The sequence below is a fragment of the Zingiber officinale genome, chromosome 1A (genome assembly GCF_018446385.1).
Source record: "Zingiber officinale cultivar Zhangliang chromosome 1A, Zo_v1.1, whole genome shotgun sequence".
Classification (NCBI taxonomy): domain Eukaryota; kingdom Viridiplantae; phylum Streptophyta; class Magnoliopsida; order Zingiberales; family Zingiberaceae; genus Zingiber; species Zingiber officinale.
In genome coordinates, this window is record NC_055987.1 from 24,750,844 (window position 1) to 24,777,561 (window position 26,718).

General features: G+C 36.1%; 2 protein-coding genes across 2 annotated transcripts; one reads left to right on the forward strand and one right to left on the reverse strand.

The window, feature by feature from the left end:
• The first annotated feature begins 1,200 nt into the window (after nucleotides 1-1,200).
• On the forward strand, nucleotides 1,201-7,488 carry LOC122021261 (ubiquitin-conjugating enzyme E2 7-like). The gene is made up of 6 exons (XM_042579367.1): nucleotides 1,201-1,455; nucleotides 1,566-1,668; nucleotides 2,459-2,556; nucleotides 2,623-2,723; nucleotides 5,828-5,905; nucleotides 7,210-7,488. The coding sequence occupies exons 1-6, from the start codon at nucleotides 1,407-1,409 to the stop codon at nucleotides 7,285-7,287; spliced, it is 507 nt and encodes a 168-aa protein (XP_042435301.1). The 5' UTR covers nucleotides 1,201-1,406; the 3' UTR covers nucleotides 7,288-7,488.
• Nucleotides 7,489-9,714: 2,226 nt separating this feature from the next.
• On the reverse strand, nucleotides 9,715-10,337 carry LOC121996981 (zinc finger protein ZAT18-like). The gene has a single exon (XM_042551181.1). It carries the CDS (start codon nucleotides 10,291-10,293, stop codon nucleotides 9,715-9,717), a length of 579 nt encoding a protein of 192 aa, XP_042407115.1. The 5' UTR covers nucleotides 10,294-10,337.
• Between the last annotated feature and the right edge of the window lie 16,381 nt (nucleotides 10,338-26,718).

The window sequence follows — 26,718 nt, forward strand, 5'->3', positions numbered from 1 at the left end:
TTGCAACTAAAATCTTAAAAGGTCATAGATATTGTTATCGAGCAGATGAACATCAAAATTTTCAGAGCAACTTCGAAATAAACTCTATTATAGATAAAAAAAAGGTTGACAAACTCTCGGCAGAATGATATAGCCTCGTAATCTATATGCATGCCGCCCACCACTCATCACTAGGTGAATGCTACGCTGTATTCACAAATTGGAAGTTAAATCTCTAGTTTATCCCTATGGGTGTGTGAGTGATGACGATGCAAGTGGGTAGAGTAGTGGCAGATGACGGGAGTATGTGAGAGACAAGAAACATGCACAGACAACAATTAGCATCATGAGCGAGACATGACCAGAGTGACACGAAGGGCAGTGTGAGCGACGTGGCGATGGTCAACATGCCCATTGGACTTGGTGCCGTAAACGATTTAAATGTTGATCTGCGTCGTAGATTTAGAGCATCTCCCAGAACTCTCATAAAGTCACTTCACAGCTACGTTAAAAAGTAAAAATACTCAAATCATCCCAACTTCTGTATGAGTCTCATACTGTATTACAGCTCCTTTGTTTTTTTTAAAGAAAGATTAAAAAAATTATTATTATTATTTTTAAAATAAGGAGCTGCTCTCTAAAGCTGCCGAAAATCGAGGAGCTCCTCCCCCATCAAATCCACGGACTTCTGTGCTCTTAATATTATAAATGATTTACAAATAAATAAAAACTTTGATAGTATTAAATTCACTGATCAACTAAAAGTAATCTAACATTTTAAAAACTAAACTCAATAAGGAGGTCTCATAAATAACCAAGCCGATAATATTTTTAATAATTTAATTAGTTTTAAACTTGACTTAACTGAATTATTTTATTAAATAATCTTAAATAATATAATAATGAGAGTGAGACAGCAACGAACACTATTATTGAAAATGAGTGCCTTAATTTGGCAAAGGCAAGGGCCACAATCGACAAAGACACAATTCTAATATAAATAAGCGCTATTGATTTTTTATTTTAATCAAGTTGAAAAAAATATATTTTAATATAATAAGTCTGTAGCAGGTTTAATTAAATATGAGTAATTTTTCAATCAGTTTTAATTTAAAAAAATTACTGAAAAGTGAAATAAACTTTTATTTTAAAATTTTAAAATTAAGATATTCTTTGATGATAATAAAAATAAATAGCGCCCCCATTATGTTCCATCAATTTCCTCTCCCTTATTCCTGTAAACTGAGCCTCAGAAGGGAAAAAAAAAAATGTACATAATCTTGATATCTAGAAGGTGAAAGATCCCTTGCAACAATTTCCTTAGTTTCGATTGCCGTATATTCCGCATCTCTCTCCCCCCCACGATATTCCGTTCTTTCTTCTTCCCTTCCGCTGAACGCACGCCATCGGAGGAGCAGAGGTGGTCGATGGCGGTGTCGAACCCGGCGAACCTCCTGTTACAGAAGCAGCTCAGGGGTACAGAACGATTCACTTCTTACGCAGATTGATCCTGCCTAGGGTTTCGGCCGAGGGCTTGTTGTTCCATTGTTCTTGATTTGTTGTTCTTTTTGTGGTTCGTGGACCAGATCTGATGAAGAATCCGGTGGATGGCTTCTCTGCCGGGTTGGTGGACGATAGTAATGTCTTCGAGTGGAACGTGACCATCATCGGGCCACCTGACACGCTATAGTGAGTCATCGGCGACCAAATTGGGTGATTCCGTTGCTTACTTTCATTTCGTTTTTATTCATCTGATGAATTCTTCTGGAGCATTTATCTGAGATCGGATAGGTTTGCTGTTACGCCCCTCGTTTGGTTTTGTTTCGTTGGCTAAACTACTCGGAGCTTTCAGGCTTTTCTGGGATCTTGGTCCAAATTTGTTTTTTATTCTTTGAAAAAAGAATTACTAATTCTTCAAATCATGAAATTAATGCTTCGCTTTTATGGAATTGATATATTTTTTATCTGGGAGAATATTAGAGAAGTGTTCCGTTCACAGAATCTGATCAAACTAAAGTGGGTATATTTTCTTTCTAAACTCTGTGTTATTATATATTTCAGAGTGTGCCAAACAATTTTGCAATTCAATATTTAATGCCCAATAGAAATCAGAAGTTTAACATTATTGTTGATGACTTCATGCAAGGTACTAAAAATGTAGATATGAAATAATTGAGTAAAAATTAGTTGATTGATTTGACTCTGCTATTCTTGCCGAATTTGATTGAATACAGTGGGATAGGTTAAATAAGTTCGCTACTTGTATCACTATTTTTCATGTATATACATGCTGCTTTCCTTGGGCTTTCGTATTCATGGGGAGCTAAGATGGGGCACAGTGGGATTGCTTAAATGAACTTCCCTGCGTGTATCACTATTTCTATGTAGATAAAAGCTGTCTTTTGGCTTTGCTGGTGGAGAGTTGTTATGAAAATGCTGTCATTCTTATGAGGTATGATGGCTGTAAATCTCACTGCAGTGATGGTGGTTTCTTCAATGCAATTATGAGCTTCCCGCCCAATTATCCTAACAGTCCTCCATCAGTGCGGTTTACATCAGAGATGTGGCACCCGAATGGTTAGAATTTATTAAAAATGTGTCATTTTTTGCAACTACGTGGTTTAGCATTGAATGTATTCACAGTTTATCCGGATGGGCGTGTTTGCATATCAATTCTTCATCCACCCGGTGAAGACCCAAATGGTTATGAACTTCCAAGTGAGCGATGGACGCCGATACACACAGTAGGATCTTTTTCATAGTTCTGCTTTATATTGTTATATTTATTTTAGGTTAAATTTTATATTTCTTGGATATTCATGAAAAATTTTATTGACTATCATCTGCATTTTTTTATTATTAGTAGTTATTTTTCACTTTTTTGTACTAACAAGTGGCCACATAAAAAATTCTGTTGTTCCAGGTAATGCATCATGATTTTTTTTCTAGTGACCTTAAACATGAATAAAAAAAGATAAAAGAAATCATGATTTTTTTCTAGTAGCAAAGGAAGCCAAGACGCAGATATTACAATCAATGCTATAGTTGTGGGGAATTCATGTGTTCAAGCATTTGGAAATCACTTACTATGACAAACGACCATAGATTTTTGCAAACTCAATCTTAAATCGTAAACATAATATAAGATGAGTTTTGACTTTTGACTTAATGTAGAAAATGATTAATAACTAGTGATCAAAATATTATGAGAATTACTTCTACCGTTTGGTTTGGGGTGCAGGAATTGGAATGAATTTGATAGTAAACTAAAATGGAAATAGGTTTAGTCATTCCAATACAGCTATTTGGTCTATAAGCTGGGATTAGGTATGATTGCCAAAACTGTTGTTTGGTTTGCTAGAGGTTTGGGAATACAAGTACAACAAATTTCATATTTACCCTTAAAACAAATCATAATATTCTTATAAGGTTTCTATACATTGTCTCCAAAATTGCTTCTATGGTATTTTGTAATTATTTTCTTATTTGCTATTCCTAATAACTTGAAATATATTTTATTATTATTATTTTGAAATAAAAATCAGTTTTTCATGTTCTAGCAACTACGGTTTCATAACTACTACAACTACAATTATTTTTCATGTTGTAACAGCTAGATTTCATAGTTGTTATACAGTTGTAGCATCTACGAAATGATAGTTGCTACAACATGTGTAACATGTGTAGCTGCTACAATTGTATAGCAAACTTCCGAACACCTAACTTTGGACTCGAATATCAGAATTAGACGATCTTTTTTTTGAATGGAAGCTCGTTTAGAGATCTATAATTCAAAAAAAAAATATCATCTCATTCAGATATCCGAGTCAAAAGTTATGATTTTTAGAAGTTTACTACATAGTTGTAGCAGCTACGAACCCATAACAAACTATGAAACCGTAACTACTACAACTGTATAGTAGCTACGGGTTCATAACTGCTACAACTGTGTAACAAACTTTCGAAGGTCATAGTTGTAGCAGCTACGTAATCGTAGCTGCTACAACATGAAAAACAATTGTAGACATTACGTTACGTGTGTATTGACTATTGACTAGGTGGGGAGAAGGAAAGGTAGATTGCACAAAATCCATCAAAACCATCACAAAATTCAGCACTGCTATTACAAAGTAAAGCATAATAGCTATCCCCATGGTAGTTTTCACAAAATCTAGCAAGACCATCACAAAAACCATGCATTATTATCACAAAATTCAGCTTAACAGCCATCCTGGCGATACCAAGCGAGGTGAACAGCAGCAACTATTGCTACTGTTTGGAGGCAAAAACCCACTGCCAATGAAGAGCAGCAGGTCCAGAGATGGCGGTGTTCCAGCAGCAATAATTGGACGCCGGAACAGTGCTCCAAGGTGGCAGAATTCGGCAGCAAGGGTAGGAAACCAGCGGCAATCAAAAGAGGGCCTTCCTCCTTTCTGGCGGCTGGAGGAAAACACAGCAGGTGTTGTGCTGCTGTCCTAAACATGGAAGGTTGGCAGGCAGTCCGGCAGCAAGTGCCTGGACAACTCTTTGGCTGGGTCTTGCTCCAGCAGCAGCACCATGGTTGTCCGGCCAACCTTTGGCCAGCGTTCCTTGGGTGGCCAACAGCTCAAGAGGAGGCCGGCGGCAGAAGATGTTGGCTGGGAGCATGTGGCAGCAAGAAAAACTCCAGTGGTGGCTCCATCCCAAGGGCGACAGATTTCTTTGTGGGTGGTGGAAAGAAAAAGGGCATCTTCGTGAGCGGCTGCAGAAAACAAAAGAGAAGGAGAGAGAACAAGGGTTTGGGAATGAATTCTAAACTCACCCCTTTAATTGGATTTTGTTCATTTCAGATTATTTAGGAATGATTCCAAAATTGTTATTCCCAAACTCATTAACCAAACACTTTATATTTCTATTATTCCATTCCCTCATTTCCAAACCCCTAAACCAAACACCACCTTCATTTGCGAAGAAAAGCCAATTGTTCAGTGTAGAGGATAGAATCAGGCTTGACTTTCCATTATTGGCAAGGACCTTAGCAAGAATGTGGCCAATGGTGCGGAAAGTTATTGAATTAGTTTTAAGATACATTTGTCAATTTGAAGGACTTTTCACAATCTTTAGGAAGCTTAGCATTATTATGGAAGTTGTTATAGACATAAAGCATTTAGAAGATTGGCTATTTGCTATACAGGGTAAGAACTCTAATCCTTCCAAAGCCCACTGCAGAGCAAGTTTCAGCATTACATTCATTCTTTTAAGGCAAGATCGGAGCCAAAATATTAATGCCTCATTTCTAAATCTAATTGTTAGAAAGTCCATCACATTTTTATCATATTTGCATGTTTCATATTGTTCCCTAGGTGTAAATGTTTTTAGAACATATTTTGAGTGAAATGTTAAATACATTGTTAATAATGACCTTTTATGCATCTGTGAAGTTGTATTCATATCGTATATGCATAATGTACTGCTTTCACTGCATATTGTTTGCATACACTGTCTAAACCTTGACTGTCTATGCAACAGATCTCAGTTGCAATCTTCATCCACAGAACTTTTCCTGAGTGTTTCCTATTCATATCATATTTCATTTTCCTATTAGTAGGTTTACATTCTTTAATGAATTCTAATTTAAACTTGAGTTCAATTAATGCTAAATCATGCATACACACACATTGTGATGATTTGATTGCATGCCATATGCATTATTTTTTTTATAACTTTGCCTTTCAATTCAGCAGTACATTCTTTACAAAACATTTCTAGGTTAATTCAATATGCAATTTTTTTTTTCTATCCATCCATATTTTACTCAATTGGATATGCGCCGACACAGTAAATAATCACAGTGCTTTCATACCTGCAGGTTGAGAGTATAGTTCTGAGTATTATTTCAATGCTTTCAAGTCCAAATGATGAATCTCCAGCAAATGTTGAAGCTGCTGTAAGTCAAAACATGATAATTTAGCTGAACTTTTTAGCCAAAAAAAAAAAAAATCAACAAGTTTTGATGATTTTTCATAGAGGTGATTGGATAAGGTGGAAAGACTTTTTATCTAAAGCCTCTTATTTGTTGACTAAATTAAGTATCACGCATGTTCGTTAAATCCATACAGATTTGATCTATTTCACTGCATTTTGTGGAGGCCCATAATCTGAACATCCCATCCTATTTGTATTTTCCTTTTTTTTTTTTTTTTTTTGCTCTGTTTCACATGGAATTGGTGAATGGGAGCCTTGGCGCAACGGTGAAGTTGTTGTCATATGACCTTGAGGTTACGGGTTCAAGTCGTGGAAACAACCTCTTACAAAAATATAAGGTAAGATTGCGTGCAATTAACCCAATGTGGTCCGACCTTTTCTTGGGACCTTCACTGGCGAGAGCTTCTGTACGATTGTCCTTTTTTCACATGGAATTGATTAATGTGATTCTCACTCTTCTCAATGCAACCACAACACAATTCCTTAGATATTCTTCCCAACAGTGTGATTAATGTTTCTGCAGTTCTTGGATTTGAATTCCATGTCATTACCTCTTGTATAATACCACAAGTTCTCATCCAACAATATGGATGAGGATTTTGATTATTTTCTCTAGCAAAATATCAATTCTAGAAGCTTCCATCACAGATTTATTTATGTGAATGATTGTTTTGGATATTTCAAACCATAATGACAACCATTCCAAAAACTTCCCGGTTCTTATGGGTTGTGTGAAAATCGTTCAGTTAGACTTCTTGCTTTGGATATGCAATCCTTGAACTACCCTGAGCAGGAGAGGGATCCACACATGTTTTTTCGGGTCCAACCAGCTGGTCTGGTTTGGGTATCAACTATGCTTCATAGTACAGCACAATACTAGTGAATTTATTCTTGGATTACCCCTTAGGATTTGACGAGGTGCACATGGTTTGCCTCCTGGTCAATTTATTATTTCTGCAATTTTACAAATATTTTATTTATACTCAATATTCTGTTACACATCGAATCTAATTCAGTTGTATTATTTGCTATATCTCAATAGATACGTGATTAGTTCAACTATGCTGCTTACTATTAATCTCAAGTTGAATCATTGGTAGCTCATTTCTTTATTCTTTACCTTTTTCAAATCTCAGCAGCATCTCTTACATGGCATACTGGTCTTATCTTCTTTTTTTAATATATTATTTTTTCAATCACCGGCTCTCCTGTCTAGCGCTCCTCTGGGATGATATGATTTGGTAAATTTGGCACTTCTAATTGCAGAAGGAATGGAGAGAAAATAGGGACGCATTCAAGAAGAAGATCGGTCGCGTTGTCAGAAGATCCCAGGAAATGATGTGAGATTGGCAAGCAGCCATCTAAAAGGATTTCAAGTTCGCCCAATTCTGCAAGCCATCATTATTGTTGTCTGCAAATTTTAAGTGTTTAACCGTCTGATCAGACTTTAACATGAAGTGCAGGCATGCTCTGGAGATAATGGTCTTCCAGATATATGACTCGAGGTCGTTCTAGTTAATTTCAGTGTGCCTAGTCTTTGAACTGTGCCCATGATTTTGGATAGCATTTTTTCGTTATCATCTCTCCAATTTTACGATGTGACGGTATTACTAACTCCCAAATTTCCACTTCGAGTATTTCGTGGACATTTTGGCTCCTTTCGATGAGTATTCCGTTGGAGCTTGGAAGAATTGTTAGGAATTGACCGGAATTAGGAGTCGGGTTCTAATATCCGTCTACATGATAATTGAGGGTGCCAAATACTAATTTATTCATGTTTTTGAATATGAATTTTTTTTTTCTATTTGAGTTCATAATTTACTAAAACCTCGTTGGCGTCATAGCTTATTTACTTTAATTTATGGAAAAGAGGATAAAAAATAGCCGTCCGTCCAAACATGACGTTAATATATAGTTTTTTTTTTTAAAAAAAAAAAATCACCAGTACTAGGTTGTCCATCGTCTGCCTTTTCCCACTATATTGACGCATTAATCTAAAGTACGATAGAAGATGAAGACAATTTGAAATCAAATTGAGTTATCCATGACAATAAACAATAACGACACGAAACTTGCACGATTACCCCTGGCAATGTGGCGCGGTGGTAAATGGAAAGAATGATTTTTATGTATGATTGTTCGAATCTTATGTTGGATTGATTTCCATATATACAGCGAGGTTCAAATTTCATGCTGAATATTTTTCAACGCCCAAGAGTTCAAACCACGTATGAAGTTGGGGTGACATGTTAGGATCCACTTGTATTTCTTGAATTTACCTTATGGTTGATTCGTAGGATCGGACCCTTCGTCTATGGGACTAATTAGATTCAATACTTTGATATCTCGATTAATAAGATAAAAAAAACAAAACAAAACAAAACAAAGAGACTTGGGCATGTTGGTAGCAAATGGGTGGCCCTTTAGCCCGGTAAGCTCCTCCCTCTCGTAAACTCTCTTTCACTTACACAGCCACCTATGCACAATTTGTATGATCTAAACAAGAAAAATGGTATTGAAGGCCTATAGATCACTATGGCAAATCTAAACCAAAAATTGTTTCTATGACTAATGAAGGCCTTTAGTACAATTGATGTGGGACTTGAGGAGAATATAAAGTGATGGAGATGTGTGAAAACTGATTGATCAATTGTTGCTAACAAATTATATGGCTGAAATTCTCATTTCTCCAAGGGCTTTATTGGAAGGTCGAGATTGTTTGATCTTAATTAAACTGATTATACAATTGAAAAATTCCCTGCTTGAGAACGGTATCTTAACCTTTAATAAACTTGGTGATTGACTGGCTTGGGTGACAGCCTTTGAATACATTCAAGTTTTAGTTTTATTAATGCTTAACAGCACAGGCAGTATGGTACGCTTTTCTTGGAACTTACGTTTTGGGTATTGATTAGAAATAAGAAAAGAATCGGAGGATGATCTGTTGCCCTATTGACTTTTATGTTGTCTCCATCTACCATTCACCTTGTTCAACAGGATCAGTTACGATATTGAAGTCTGACAGTCCGCAGGGTCGAATCAAGTAGTTCTAAGTCTGCAGTTTCAGACTTCAGTAATCTCTTTTTCTCATTAATTTTCAATTAGTGTTGTAATTTCAATTAGTGTTGTACCAAAACACTAATTATATTGCTCAAAGCAATCTATTAATTCTCAGCACGATACCTGTTCTGTTCTGTTCATGTTTGTGGGTCTTAAAGATGGTCTAAACTAATTTGAGGCACTTTCATCTCGATTAGATCATTTGTTAATTCTTCTATTGTGCAGCACATCTTTTATCTTTATATATGTATAGTGATCGTGCACATACATCGCGTGTGTAATATAATATATTGAAAATCTAAATTATTTGAATTTTTTTACCTTTAATATTGTCAGCCTAAAATATTTATAGAAATTTCTTTGATCATAGTATTATAAATTTTAAGATGTGAGACTAAAAGAACTATATTTTATTATATAAAACAACCAGAGAAAATTAATGATGAGAAAAATTCATAATAATATGTCGCAGCTGAGTCTCGAACTCTAGATCACTGATTGTTTCGCTTATGGAATTACTAATAAACCTTAAAATTATTTTTAATGTGAATAGAAAAAAGGATATTAACATAAATTCATTTTGGGCTTCATAGTAAAGGAAAAGATTTTTAATAAAATAGTGAAATATAAAAGCGGATTAATTCTCTATTCTTTCAGAATTACAAGGAATCACAAAAAATAAATAAATAAATAAATAAATAATTAAATTGATCAGTGTGTGGGTATCGTTTTATCCTGCACCGCCAGATTTTCCAACCCCAACCCGAGCTTGAGATCATTCTCCAACGGCGGAAGATTCAAGTCCAGCAGCATCTCTCTCCGATGTTCCTCGCCGCCGGCCTTCTTCCCCGCCACAATTAATCCACCTTCGACGACGGTGCCGGCAACCGTCACCCGGTGCCGCCTCATGTGGCCACCCAAGGCCTGGCCGACGGAGAACTCGAGGCCGCAGATGAAGCACTCATGCACCTTCATCTTGCCGGGGGCATCTTGGACGCGGGGGTCGCCGGCCGCCTCCAGGCGCCGCTTCTTGTGGCTCGCGCAGTGGCTGCCGAGCGCTTGGAAGGAAGGGAACCGCCGGTTGCACGTCTTGCACTCGAACACCCGCCCCGACGTCGACGTCGACGTCGACTTCGGCTTGGGCTTCGACGGACGGCAGCAGAATTGCATGAAGCAACCTCCCTCGTCGGCGCCGGCGCCGGCGACGCCTTGAGAGAGAAGCATCAAGACGTTTGCCATTCGGATGCACTCAACCTCTCCCCCTCCTCCTCGAAATCCATCTCTCTTCATGTAGCTTAAGCTAAAAAAAAATAGATTAATTTGTTGTTTGAAGAATAAAGATCGAAGCAAATGATTGAGAGATATATAAATTAGAGCCGATATAGATCGGTATTTATAGTATTAGATTGAACAAATAGCCTCCTACTAATTAAATTTATTTGTCCACGTCCAGTTTGGACGTTTGGGCAACCTGATGAATACGTAAATATTAATAATAATAATTCCTATGAAAGTTTCTCCCACAGAATACATCGGAAAATGCAAATGGACCATTGGATACATTGGAAAGTGCATATGTTGATCCGTTCAGAAGTCCAGTATTTTTTGATTACTTCTCTCGTTTGAAAGAAATTTTTTTGTAAATACATCGTAGATGAGATTCAAACTATGAATATCTGGATGACAATCTAAGATGATGTTTGGTTCTCTCCTAAGAATCGGAATGGAAATGGATTTCATAGTATTATGGAATGGAAATGAGAATGGGAATAGGGATGAGCTTCGGTATCATTCTTAAAAATATTGTTTGGTTATTTGAATATTTTCAATCGGAATGAACCTACATTTCTTCTTTTACCCTTAGAGGAAAATAAGAGAAAAAATTAGATGGGAGGGAAAGTTGAATGTGAGAGAAACATATGATGAGAGAGAATGATGAGAAAGAAAGTATGATGAGAGAGAAAGTGTGATGGAAAAAAATGAAAAGAGGGAAAGTATGATGAAAGAAAATGAGGAGAGAGTACATAATAGGAGAGATTGAGAAGAGAAAAATTATGATGACAGAGAAAGAGTGATGGGAAAAAAATTAAGAGAGAGAAAATGAAAGATTGAGGAAAGAGAAAGTATGATGAGGGAGAGAGTGATGAGAAAAATGAGGAGAGAGAAAGTATGTTGAGAGAGAAAGTATGATTAGAAAAAATGAGGCAAGACAGTGTGATAGGATAGAATGAAGAGAGAGAAAGTGTGATAAGAGAAAATAAAGAAAGAATGGTAAGAGATATTGAGAAGAGAGAAAGTATAATGAAAAAAATGAGGAGAGAGTGTGTAAATGAAAGAGAAAGTGTAATGGAAAAGAATGAAAAAAGAGAAAATAAGGAGAGAGAGTGTGATAGGAGAAAATATAGAGAGAAAATGATAGAAAATGTGTGATGAGAGAGAATGCGTAGAGAGAAAGTAGGTTGAGAGAGAAAGTGTGATGATAGAATGAGGAGAGAGAAAGTAGGTTTAGGGAGAAAGTGTGATGATAGAATGAGGAGAGAGAAAATACGATGAGAGAGAACAAGGAAAGAGAGTGTGTAAAATGAAAGCAAAATTGAACAAATATACTAAGGGTATTTTTGTTTAAAACTTAATTCACATTTCTATTTCATCAAAATCCAAGGGAGGGGGTGAGTTTCATCCATACCCAAGTTTTTAAGTTTCATTCTAAAATCTTGATTCCATTCCCATCAACCAAACATAAGATTTAGGAATGAATTCATTCCCTTATTTCTAAACTTCTAAATCAAACGATACCTAAATATTCTACCATGACATCATGATTCCGGGAACCATAAATAAATATTGATAGCAGGAAGATGGATTTCTAATTAATTAAATTTCTCTATTTTTTTTTAAAAATTATTTTTCTGTGGATTGTGTGTTCTCTAGAACTGAAAAAAAAAACAAAAAAAAACAAACTGTTGCACTTATCTTTATTTAAGACTGAACATAAATGTTTTGACAAAAGAAAGCCAAATGCATTCGTATACAGTGAGAGTGAATGATCGGCATCAGAACATGGCGTGACAAATCTTTAGCTAATGCAAAAAACTTTTGACATGTAGATAAAATGGAAATCTACAATTTAGTAAAGCTATTAATTGGACTAATTAAAAATCAATATAATTTTAATTGTAAATTTATAAATTAAACGAAGGTACGATAGATCCATATTCTTATTATTACTACTACTTAGGGTAAAATTAAGTTGGTAAATACGGAGTAGAATTGTTATTAGAGAGTAAAAGGTTCAAATCTCGAGAAAATTGAGAGGAAAAAAAATTCTCCTCTACATTGACTAATTATAATTTCTCAATTTACCTCCTCACATATAATTTTGGGGGCCATCATATGGAATGCTGGGATGACAGATTCTACCTTTGCTACCATATTATTATTTTTATTAATTTTTATATTTTTAATAATTTTTGGTATTTAGTATATTTTTTTTGATAATTTTTATTTTTATTTTTATATTTTATATTTTAAGTCGGTTTAGAAATTTATGACGGTGAGTATTTAATAATTTAATAATTATATATATATATATAGTGGGATGATATGTTGCGCGTCGCACAGTGTGCGACTGTGCGCGCGTAGCATATCAGCTACGTTTCATTATTTTTTTTGATTTTTTTTATTTTAAATTAAAAAATTATTTAAAATAATTTTTTTAACATTTTATTTTTAGGATTCAGATTTCTTAATTAGGTTATAATGTTCAAGCTAATTTATTTTTTAAAAGATTTTACCTCTAGGGTTCAGATTTTTCAATTAGGTTATAGTATTTAGTTAAAAGAAAAATTTAAAATAAAATAAATTTAAATATTTACGAAGTATTGTAATATATTTAGGGGATATATTAATATATTTAGGATTTATATAAATCCTAAATATTTTAAATAATTTTTTAATTTAATTTTTTTTTTAAAAAAAAATAATGAAACACAGCTGATATGCTGCACGCGCGCAGTCGCATATATATATATATTTTGATCCTATCCGATAACGAAGATGATGGAAACTGGGGGCGTGGCGCTCTAGTTGACCGTGTGTCGACTCCTCGAGACCTTGCAACCACAGCTATGTCAGTGCCGAGCCAAGGAAGAGGTCCCCAACGATGACCCTCCGACGCTCAAGTCAGTCACCAACAATGTGTGGCAGCATAGCAAAGTAGCAAATAGTAGCAGCAACAATTGATTATCGCATACCTCTGTTGAAACTTGTACCCCCTTTATATAGGGCTCCTGTAGCGCGTGTGCACGCTTCCCAAAGTGTGCATGCTTCTCGAAGCTTTCCTTGAAAAGTTGTATCAGTAAAGTGTTCCTGACACAATACCTTAACGAGCCGAGCATATCTCTGAAGTGACAGTGGAAGCTTCTGCCGTACGATCTTCTGTCTGAACCAGCTGCAGACCATGTCGCCTGTCAGCGGCACATGCTTCCAAAAAGATAATATCCAACTAGCAGTATCTTTTACTGGGCTGAGCGGGATAGCCGCTCGGCTCGGATGAGTGTTGTAAGGAAATAGGTTGCTAAACATGCAAACGCGCAGCGGAACAACCTATTTCCTCCAGAAGATCCATGCGAAGGGAAACAAAACTTATACTAAGTTAGATCTAAAGAGCATGAAATTATACCTTTGTAGCGTGCACTCGATCTCCCGACTGCTCGGATCTCAACACGATCAAAGCGTTCGTGCCTCTTTCGGTATCCACAGGAACAAGTACTCCTCCGTTTGTCTTACAAACTCTCAAAAATGGAGAAGAAAAATCACATATGGTTGTGCTAGCAACCAAGAGTGATTTTAGCCAAGGGAGGTGTTGGTTAATCCTAGGAAAACGTACCGGTTCCACTGTACAAAAATTTTTGTACAAGTGTCGAACATTTCCTTAAATAACCTATTGTGTTCTTTAGAAGATAAATTAGAAATCGCAGACGGAACTTAACATCATTGATTCCAAATTTAACTTATCTGTTCTTAATGGTTTAGATTTGAATCGCAAGCGGAACTTAACACTATTGATTCAAACCTACCTAGATTATTAATTCCATAAATATTAATTTCCAAAATTGGCTTCCAGGACTGCATGGCGAGGCACATGGCCTTCTTGGATATGGGAGCAACCACCACCGCCTAGGCAAAGCCTTTTAAGGAAAGCTAATATTTATTTCCTTAAATAACTCTAGGTCAACCAAAAAGAACAATCGAAACACAAGTAGAAAACACAAACTCGAAAAACTATTTCGAAAAACTAGATCTAATTGCCTCTTGTATTTAGAATTCTTACAAAAAGAAAACTAGCATGATGCGGAAAACAATTGCTAATTATACCTTCTTTTTGTATGCTAATGACCTCAAGATCTTCTGCCGTATTCCTCGCCTCGCCTTGGACGTCGTGTGGGCGACGAACCTCCAAGATGAACACCACCCAAAAGAGTCCTTCTCCTCCTTGCAATATTCGGCCACCACCACCTCTAATAGAAAAGAGAGCAAAGGGAGAAGAGAAGGGAGAGGGCCGGCCACCAAGAGATCACCCAAGCAATGGAATAAGAGTTGTATCTCATGAAGCCCCCCTTACCCCTTCTTTTATATTACTTGCCCAAGGCAAATAAGGAAAGATTTTAATAATTTTCCTTTTCCCTTTTTATTTTCCTTTTTTCCTTCCTCTTGATTGAATTAATCATCAATCAATGGTTGAGATCAATCCTATTTGTTTTAGGATTGTGATTGAATCCTATTGGCCGGCCCTTGCTTGGGCATTAAAAGGCAAAGAAAAAAAAATTTTTATATAAAATTTTACAAGATAAACTCTTATAAAATTTTACAAGCTCTCTTTCCTAAAGTAGGAGTTAAAAAAAGGAAAGTTTCTAAAATTAAAACCATGTTTTAAAATTTAAAAACTTTCTTATAAAATTTCCTTTTTTAACATGATGATAGAAAATTTTAATTTTAAAACTTATCTCCTTTTTTTCTTAAACCATGAGGATGGTTAAAAAAGGAAAGTTTTAAAACTTTTAAAACTCTCTATTAAAACATGTGGCCAAATTCAATTTAGGAAAGTTTTTAAAATTAAAATCTCTCTTTTAAAACTTATAATTTTCTACAAAGAGAAGATTTTAAAAATTCAAAACAACCCTCCCTTTTTGAATTATTGTGGCCGGCCCCTACAAGCTTGGTCACCAAGCTATAGGGTCGGCCCCTTCAAGAGGATGTGGCCGGCCATTGCTTGGTCACCAAGCAATGGTCCGGCCCCCTTCTTGGACACCAAGAAGAGCCTTACATTTGGATGGACTTGAGGCTATAATGAGGCTACGACAGGGATCTAGAGGAGAAATTGGTTTTGGCCTTCCGATGAACTTGAGTATCCCGTGTTCGCCCCGAACACACAACTCAAATTCATCGATAACAACTCATTCCACTAAAGAGTTATTACCGCACTACCGCACCAATCCCAAATTACATTATGGGCTCCTTCTTATCATGAGTGTGTTAGTCTCCCTGTGTTTAAGATTATGAATGTCCACTAGTTAAGTAAGTTACTGACAACTCACTTAATTAATATCTAACTCCAAGAGTAGTACCAGTCAACTTCATTGTCATGTCGGACTAAGTCCACCTGCAGGGTTTAACATGACAATCCTTATGAGCTCCTCTTGGGGACATTTTCAACCTAGATAACTAGGACACAGATTCCTTCTATAATCAACAACACACACTATAAGTAATATCATTTCTCAACTTATCGGGCATATTGATTTATCGAGCTAAACCTCACCCTTTGATAAATCAAAGAAATAAATATTAAATATATGTGCTTGTTATTATATTAGGATTAAGAGTACACACTTCCATAATAACTAAGGTTTAGTTCTTTTACTAAGTCAGTACAAAAAGAATTTACCTAAATGATCCTACTCAATACACTTAAAGTATATCAGTGTAATTTATTAGTTAAGATAAACTAATACTTAATTACACTACGACTATACTGATAGTTTGTTCCTTTCTATCTTAGTCGCGAGCAACTGTTTATAATTTATAAGGTACTGATAACATGATCCTCTGTGTGTGACACCACACACCATGTTATCTACAATATAAATTAATTGAACATCTACATTTGGTATATACAAATATAGACACTTGATCAATGTGATTCTTATAAATGTATATACAAAAGCTAGGCTTTTAGTATACACTCCAACAATCTCCCACTTATACTAAAAGACTATGCTGCCATAAATGTTGCCATACATCTGATTCCCAACCCTTCAACATGCCCATCAAAAGCTCTTGCCTTAAGGACCTTAGTGAAAGGGTCTATAGGTCATCACCTGATACAATCTAGGCAGCAACAACTTCTCCTTGTTTATACGATTTCTCGTATTGGGTGGTACTTGCGCTCTATTGTGTTTACTTGCCTTATTGACTTATGGTTTCTTCGAGTTTGCTACTGCACCATTATTATTACAATAAATTGTAATAATCTTTGGACAAACCAGAAATCATATCTAAGTCTATCTTGAAGTATCTGAGCCATACAGCTTCTATAGCTGCCTCTGAGGCTGCCATATACTTAGCTTCCATAGTGGAGTCTGAAAAAGTACCAATGCTTAACACTCCTCATATTTATGGCTTTACCTCCTAAAGTAAACACAAAACCCCGAGGTCGACTTACTATTGTCCCTATCCGATTGGAAGTCAAAATCTATGCAACCCACAAGGACCAAATTAACTGCCTTATAAACTAGCATATAATCTCAAGTGTCTCTAAGGTACTAATATATGCTTTACTGCAGTTCAATGTCCTTGTCCAGGGTTACTTAGATATCTGCTAACTATGCCCTCGACAAAATAGATCTCTGATCTCGTGCATAGCATACATTAGGCTTCCGACAGCCGAAGCGTAAGGAACTACCTTCATGTCCTTTATCTCCTTTGATATCTTCGGAGATATCTCTTTAGATAAAGTCGCTCCATGTCTAAAAGATAGAAAAACCTTTCTTGGAGTTTTGCATGCTAAAACGAGCTCATTGTATGAAGCTTGGGATAAGTACAACATTCTTTTCTTTGCGATCCTTGATCCCAAGAATATGTGCTCGTTCTCCTAAGTCCTTCATAGCAAATTGCTTGGACAACCATACCCTTACTTCCGATAACACCTTGATATTGTTTCCATCTACCAAAAATGTCATCTACATATAGTACAAGAAATACCACCACGCTTCTATCACAGTTCTTGTATACACAAGACTTATCCAGTAATATAATAAATCCATAGGTCTGGATTACTTTATTAAACCGGATATACCAAGACCTTGAAACTTTACTTCAGTCTATAGACTGTTTTGAGCTTACACACAAGATGCTCTTTGCTCTTTGCAATGAACCCTTCTGGTTACTTTATATGGATATTTTCTTCAAGACTTCCATTGTCTTGACATCCACTTACCAAATCTCATAGTCCATATAGATAAAAGAATCCGGATAGACTTAAGCATGACTACCAGCGAAAAAGTTTCCTTTTTCAACAAGCCTTGCTATGAAAGTTTCCACCTTCCTGTCTATCCTTCTTTTCCTATTGTAGACCTATTTACACCAAATGGATTTTACATCATTTGGTGGTTCTATAAGCTCCCAGATTTTATTAGAATACATGTATTCTAATTCTGTATTCATTGCTCTTTACAAAGATGTTGTATCTTTATCTTGGAGTGTTTTGTCATATATCTGGGAATCAGGTTCATGTTCACAAGGGATCAGGTCCAAAGACTCTCCCAAAACATGAATCTCTTAGGTTGCTTAACAACCCTCCCACTACGACGAGGCACTTTCTATAACTTTGTATCATTTGTGATACGTGTTGCAGTTTCTTGTGGTATTTCATCTTGTACAGTTGGTACTAGATTAAACGTGTCCTTTATTATTTCCTTAAGAACAAATTTACTTATGGGCTCGTGGTTTATTACATAGTCCTTTTCTAAAAATTGGTCATTTATGCTAATAATGACCTTCTGATTTTTAGGACTATAAACATACTTTCATTTCTCTAGGATAACCTACAAATAAGTGAATTCCTATCCAACTTATCATTGTCTCTCTTCAGCATATGTGCTGGACTACCCAAATCCGAATATGCTTCAAAATAAGCATACGCCTATTCAGTAATTCTATATGAGTAGAGAGTTCTGACTTTGGAAGGTACTATGTTGACTTCCGTTTCCAGAGTATATCCTTAAAATGAATTTGGTAATTTTCTGAATAACTCATCATCAATCTACTCATTTCCTTAAGAGTCTTATACCTTCTACTACACCATTCTGTTGGGGGTGTACTAGGTGTAGTTAGTTTGGATTAAATCCCGACTTCTGATAAGTGACTCCTAAACTATCCTAAGAGGTACTTGTTACTACGATTTCACCGCAGTATCTTGATACTTTTACTTTGACGTTATTCCACATCAGTCTAGTATTCTTTGAACTAATCAAAGTACTAAGACTTGTGGCAAGTCAAGTAAATGTATCCTTATCTCGAATAATTGTCTATAAAAGAGACAAAATATTCGATACTACCTCTTGTCTGGATAGTCTTAGGATCACACAAATCAGAAGGAACCAATTCCAACATATCTTTGGCTCCATACCTCTTAGACTTAAAAGCTTCTTAGTTATTTTTCCTTCCAAGTAAGACTCGCAGGTTGGAAAGATTTCCACTACCAATGAACCCAAGAGTTCATTGGTTATTTTCCTTTGAATCCTACTCAAGTTAATATAACCTAGCCTTAAATGCCAAAGATATAATTAGTTCATTTCCGAAGGTTGCTTTCTCTTAAAGTTAGAAGATGTGTTATTTAATTTCCATTTATTGCATTATGGGAGTTATTGGATTTATAAATTGCCATCTAATGTACCAGAATAGATATCTTTCCTATTTTCTCGATAACAACTTTGTTATCAAAATAGACACAATATTTACTCCTTAAATAGTTTAGAAACTGAAATAAATTTCTTTCTAAACTTGGTACTTAAAAGCAATTTCTTAAAATCCATGTTTTATTCCTATCAAAGGATAAACATCTCCCACTGCAATAGCTGTTATTTTTACAGCAATGCCCATGTGGACGGTGATTTATATAGTTGTCGGATTTTCTGGAACCCCTGCAATGAATTGCAGACATAATCAGTGGTTCCTGTATCTACACTCCAGGTACCGGTAGATAACACCACTAAATATGTTTCAACGACTAACAAAATACACCATTATTGTTCTCAGTTCTGAGAGGACAATCTACCTTAATGTCCAAGTTTTCCAATCATTACAATTGGGACTACTAAGTCTATTCTATAGTATAACAACTAGGGGATTGACTAACATTTGAAATCCTAAGAATCACAAAAAATATTTGGTCAAGACCAACATCTCAAAAATCCCTGTGAATTTTATATGCCACGTTAGTGTGGACGTATACAAATTCTAAAAGAAGATTTTATCCATTAATTTTATTATCTTGTCAACCTATGACAAATAAAATTAATGGTTGGTCTGTCTTTGATCAAATATTTGGTCAAGACTCTAAATTTAAAATAATATTGATTCCTCAAACAATACTATTTAAATTTACCAACACCTCAAAACACCGTGAGTTTTGCATGCCACGTTAGTGTGGACGTATACAAAATCAACATTTGTAAGAGGAGGGTTTTACCCATTGACTATCTTGTCAATATAACTTTTTGACAAATAAAATTACCTCAAACACCATGAATCTTGTATGCCACGTTAGTGTGGACGTATACAAATTCAAACATTTGTAAGAGGGGTTTATTAATTTTATTTTCTTGCCAATTTAGTTTTATGACAAATCAATAGTTGGTTTCCCTTTGGTCACACAAGTGATAGTAGTGACTCCGTTGGGGAGGATACTATTAAATGTGTCTAAGTGTACACCATTACTTGATACTAAGTCCATTAAATAGAATTGTGCCCCTTCAGTTGGAGAAGATCACACACATCCTAAATAACTTTCTATAACCATCCATTAAGGAAGTTTGATATAGTGATCCGCAAACAAACTCATCCGTTGTGGAGGGAGGCACTCAGAGCCAACACGCAAGCTTGTTGCATCACTTACAAACCAGTAATGGAGACCGTGGGATTAATATACTAATCCCTCTCCCACTTAGTTATTTAAAATTGAGGATTTTAACCTATGCTAGCATACATCACATGCATATAAATATCACAGCAATAAATTTGGAAATTAATTTTCCAACTATTATGACCTTCCTCTTTGCCTATGTCAGATGCTAGACCATGCCACCGCCATCTTTTGCTGCCCGATTGGGTCGAGTTGTCGTATCCATCTTGCTTATCTATTCACTGCACCTTCCGTTGCTCTAAATGTCACGCCTCGCAGAATCCGACAAGAAAAATAATTTTACATATATATCCTATTTCCGAGGAATGTATGTAATCCTAGAAATAAAATAAAATTTATAAATACCTTGTACTGTATTTTAACATACAATCATGCACACAAATAATGCTTGACATGTCCAAGTCCAATCACACATAATAACAATAAGCCATAATAGTTGGAGCTGCGAACCAAAGAGTTAGCACTATTTTTCCGCCTAAATTATGCATGACATATAACCTATTTGAATTCTAAAATTACACAGAGCAAAACCCTAGCTCGATACCAATTGTTGGTTAATCCTAGGAAAACGACCGTTCCATCGTATAAAATTTTTGTACAAGTGTGAACATTTCCTTAAATAACCTATTGTGTTCTTTAGAAGTTAAATTAGGAATCGCGCAGAACTTAACATCATTGATTCCAATTTAACTTATCTGTTCTTAATGGTTTAGATTTGAATTTAACACTATTGATTCAAACCTACCTAGATTATTAATTCCATAAATATTAATTTCCAAAATTGGCTTCCAGGACTGCATTGGCGAGGCACATGACCTTCTTGGATATGGGAGCAACCACCACCTAGGCCAAGCCTTTTAAGGAAATAATATTTATTTCCTTAAATAACTCTAGGTCAACCAAAAGAACAATCGAAACACAAGTTCGAAAAAGAAGAAAACACAAACTCGCTAAAATTTTCAAAACTAGATCTAATTGCCTCTTGTATTTAGAATTCTTACAAAAGAAAACTAGCATGATGCGGAAAACAATTGCTAATTATACCTTCTTTTGTATGCCAATGACCTCAAGATCTCAAGATCTTCTGACGTATCCTCTCGCGCCGTGGTGTGTGGTGGGCGAGAACCTCCAAGATGAACACCACCCAAAAGAGTCCTTCTCCTCCTTGCAATATTCGGCCACCACCACCTCTAATAGAAAAGAGAGCAAAGGGAGAAGAGAAGGGAGAGGGCCGACCACAAAGAGATCACCCAAGCAATGGAATAAGAGTTGTATCCCATGAAGCCCCCCTTACCCCTTCTTTTATATTACTTGCCCAAGGCAAATAAGGAAAGATTTTAATAATTTTCCTTTTCCCTTTTTATTTTCCTTTTTCCTTCCTCTTGATTGAATTAATCATCAATCAATGGTTGAAATCAATCCTATTTGTTTTAGGATTGGGATTGAATCCTATTGGCCGACCCTTGCTTGGGCACCAAGCAAGGTGGCCGGCCACATTAAAAGACAAAGAAAAAAAAATTATATAAAATTTTACAAGATAAACTCTTATAAAATTTTATAAGCTCTCTTTCCTAAAGTAGGAGTTAAAAAAGGAAAGTTTCTAAAATTAAAACCATGTTTTAAAATTTAAAAACTTTCTTATAAAATTTTCTTTTTTAACATGATAATAGAAAATTTTAATTTTAAAACTTATCTCCTTTTTTTCTTAAACCATGAGGATGGTTAAAAAAGGAAAGTTTTAAAACTTTTAAAACTCTCTATTAAAACATGTGGCCAAATTCAATTTAGGAAAGTTTTAAAATTTAAAATCTCTCTTTTAAAACTTATAGTTTTCTACAAAGAGAAGATTTTAAAAATTCAAAACAACCCTCCCTTTTTGAATTATTATGGCCGGCCCCTACAAGCTTGGTCACCAAGCAATGGTCCGGCCCCCTTCTTGGACACCAAGAAGAGCCTTACATTTGGATGGACTTGAGGCTATAATGAGGCTACGACAGGGATCTAGAGGAGAAATTGGTTTTGGCCTTCCGATGAGCTTGAGTATCCCGTGTTCGCCCCGAACACACAACTCAAATTCATCGATAACAACTCATTCCACTAAAGAGTTATTACCGCACTACCGCACCAAATTACATTATGGGCTCCTTCTTATCATGAGTGTGTTAGTCTCCCTGTGTTTAAGATTATGAATGTCCACTAGTTAAGTAAGTTACTGACAACTCACTTAATTAATATCTAACTCCAAGAGTAGTACCACTCAACTTCATTGTCATGTCGGACTAAGTCCACCTGCAGGGTTTAACATGACAATCCTTATGAGCTCCTCTTGGGGACATTCTCAACCTAGATAACTAGGACACAGATTCCTTCTATAATCAACAACACACACTATAAGTAATATCATTTCTCAACTTATCGGGCATATTGATTTATCGAGCTAAACCTCACCCTTTGATAAATCAAAGAAATAAATATTAAATATATGTGCTTGTTATTATATTAGGATTAAGAGTACACACTTCCATAATAACTAAGGTTTAGTTCTTTTACTAAGTCAGTACAAAAAGAATTTACCTAAATGATCCTACTCAATACACTTAAAGTATATCAGTGTAATTTATTAGTTAAGATAAACTAATACTTAATTACACTACGACTATACTGATAGTTTGTTCCTTTCTATCTTAGTCGCGAGCAACTGTTTATAATTTATAAGGTACTGATAACATGATCCTCTGTGTGTGACACCACACACCATGTTATCTACAATATAAATTAATTGAACATCTACATTTGGTATATACAAATGTAGACATTTGACCAATGTGATTCTAATAAATGTATATACAAAAGCTAGGCTTTTAGTATACACTCCAACAGGAGAAAGAAGAAGAGAAAAGAGAAATGAAGAAGTAAGGAAAAATGAGAGAAAAATTGTTTAAGTATTTTCATCTAATGAAAAACACTTAATGCTCATTAATCCCATTAATGAGTCTTAATTAGTATTCACTCTTCATTAAGGATCATTTTGAAAACTCCTCCTTTCATATTCAATTTCGAAAATTGAACATTGTGATTCATTGAATTTCGAAAATTCAATGAATACTTCTCATTTCATATGCACTTGAGTCTAACTCAAGTTTAGCTCACTTGAGTCTAACTCAAGTCTAATTCAATCGAGTTTTACTCAATTAATTCTCATGCAATTCAAATTCAATGAATCACTATTTCATTCATTTGAATTGACTTCCTCGAGTCTAGTTTGAATTAGACTTGATCCAACAATTAGATCCAATTGAGTCTAACTCAATAAGTCCAATTCAGATTAGACTTAATCCAATTATTCATCATAAGAATACATCTCCAAATTTACTTGTTCTTTGTGTGTGACCCAATAGGTTCTCGTAACGTTGACAATGCACCCAAATTAACATTTAGATACATAAGTAATGAGTGACATCTAGTAAGGCATCATTGCTACCCAAGTGACAAGAAAGTCGAAATCCGACCTAACCTTTCCGTGACTATTATCTTGTATGACTTGGTCCATCTATCCTTGATATCTAGATTGATCAATGAGGTATAGATCATGTCATCCTCTTATCAATTTTTGTGTTTCTTGATCTCTAAGTAGACACACTCAATTAAATGAGCTCAATATATCATATTGACTAATTTGAGCATGACCATGCTTTCTTTATGTCATAATCAAGGGGCCCACAGATATCGTTTCCATCATATGGAAATGATAGATCTCATCTACATCACTCACATCCCTCTGCATAATTTATTGCATACCCAGTGATCGACTTTATTGTCCACCACAACTCCTTATGTAGGAAACCGTAGTGACTTCAGGTCTAAGGACTATTCATACCAATAGTCACATGAGAATGTTTATGACACTCATATAACAATCGATGAAACATTCTCATGGCGGGTCATTCAGTATATATTCTCTAATATATACTCATATGTCAACCTAATATCTCATATCCATGACTTGTGAGATCAAGTCATCCGTTGACCTACATGCTAGTCTCAACGCATTAATATTGTCCTTGTATATTAATGCTCGAGTAGGAATAGTTAAGAGTAGTGTTTTCTACAATATCTTACTATCAATGTAACACCCCGGCCCGGGCGGGCCCCACCCGGACTGAACCGGGAACGTCACTAAAATTACCCATCGAGTTGACGACTAGCTCCACAGACCACCGGATGTCCTTTCAACGTGTTTTGTCTTCACTCGCACGCACCCTGGGAAACTTCCCAAGAAGTCACTCATCCTCAGATTTCTCCAAGCCAAGCATGCTTAACATTGGAGTTCTTAAGTATGGACTTCCGAAAAGGAAAGTGCACCTTGGTGATATGGATAGTATCATCTAACCTTTTAAGTCATACTTAACCAGAATCTCAGAACTGGGGTATTACAATCACCCCCACTTAAAGACACAACGTCCTCGTTGTGTAACCACGAATCACACCATAGACAAATCCCAAAATCTCCCTCTAGGTGGTGCCCTGGTGCTCCTGCCACAGGCGCACTCACGGTCGCAAGGTTGCTCTGATACCATCCGTAACGCCCCGACCCGGGCGGGCCCCGCCCGGACTGAACCGGGAACGTCACCAAAATTACTCATCGAGTTGACGACTAGCTCCACAGACCACCGGAGGTCCTTTCAACGTGCTTTGTCCTCACTCACACGCACCCTAGAAAACTTCCCAAGAGGACACCCATCCTCAGATTTCTCCAAGCCAAGCACGCTTAACTTTGGAGTTCTTAAGTATGGGCTTCCGAAAAGGAAGGTGCACCTTGGTGATATGGATAGTACCATCTAACCTTTTAAACCATACTTAACCAGAATCTCAGAACCGGGGTATTACAATCAATTCAACCAATTGATATACTGTAGATAAGAACCTACTACCCAAGGACATTATTATACTTATTCAATTGACATTGAACTGAAATAAATATAATAACCAACTTTGCCTTTTATTAATAATGATATATGATACAAAATGAGCTCTTTACAATCATCTTATAATTGGTACTAGGGCTAATACTATCAATCTCCCACTAGCACTAGTGTCAATCACTGAGATATCGAATACCCAATGACCTAGTGTGACCATCATGCTTTCTCTGTGTCAAAGCCTTGGTCAAAGGATCCGCAATGTTAGCATCGGTCGGTACTCTGCATATCTTCACATCTCCTCGATCGATGATCTCTCGAATGAGATGGAATCGCCGTAGTATGTGTTTGGATCTTTGATAAGAGCGAGGTTCCTTAGCCTGTGCAATAGTCCCATTGTTATCACAATAAAGGTCTATTGGACTCGCTATGCTAGGAACAACACCAAGCTCTGTAATGAACTTCCTGATCCAAACAACCTCCTTTGCTGCAGCTGAAGCAGCAATGTACTCGGCCTCTGTTGTAGAATCAGTGACTGTGTCCTGCTTCGAACTCTTCCAGCTCACAGCACCACCATTTAAGTAAAACACATATCCTGACTGCGATCTGTAATCATCTTTATCTGTTTGCAAGCAAGCATCGGTGTAACCCTTTACAACAAGCTTTTCATCGCCTCCAAAGATCAAGAAATAATCTTGAGTCCTTCTTAAGTACTTAAGAATATTCTTGATTGTTGTCCAGTGACTTTCACCTGGATCTGACTGGTACCTGCTCGTCATGCTTAAAGCATATGAGACATCTGGGCGAGTACAAAGCATGACATACATGATAGACCCTATAGCAGATGCATAAGGAATCTGATTCATGTGGTCCCTTTCTACCTTAGAAGAGGGGCATTGAGTCTTCGAAAGACTCACACCATGTGACATAGGCAAGAATCCCTTCTTGGAATTCTCCATGGCAAAATGTTTAAGTACCTTGTTAATGTATGTACTCTGGCCCAGACCAAGCAATCTTTTAGATCTATCTCTATAGATCTTAAGGCCTAAAATATAGACTGCTTCACCTAAGTCTTTCATTGAAAAATAATTCCTAAGCCAAGTCTTCACTGACTGAAGAGTAGGGATATTATTTCCAATGAGTAGTATGTCAGCTACATACAATATGAGACAGATGACTGTGCTCCCACTAACCTTCTTGTAAACACAAGGTTCATCTTCATTCTTAATGAAACCAAACATTTTGATCACATCATCGAATCAAAGATTTCAGCTTCTAAAAGCTTGCTTTAATCCATAAATGGATCTTTGCAACTTACAAACCTTTCTAGCATGCTTTGGATCTACAAAACCCTCAGGTTGTGTCATGTACACATCCTCGATTAGATTTCTGTTAAGAAATGCGGTTTTGACATCCATCTGCCAGATCTCATAATCATAGTAAGCTACAATAGCAAGTAAAATCCGAATGGACTTAAGCATCGCAACTGGTGAAAAAGTTTCATCATAGTCTATACCATGAATTTGCTTGAAACCTTTAGCTACCAATCTACCTTTATAGGTATGCTTATACCCATCCATGTTAGTCTTCACT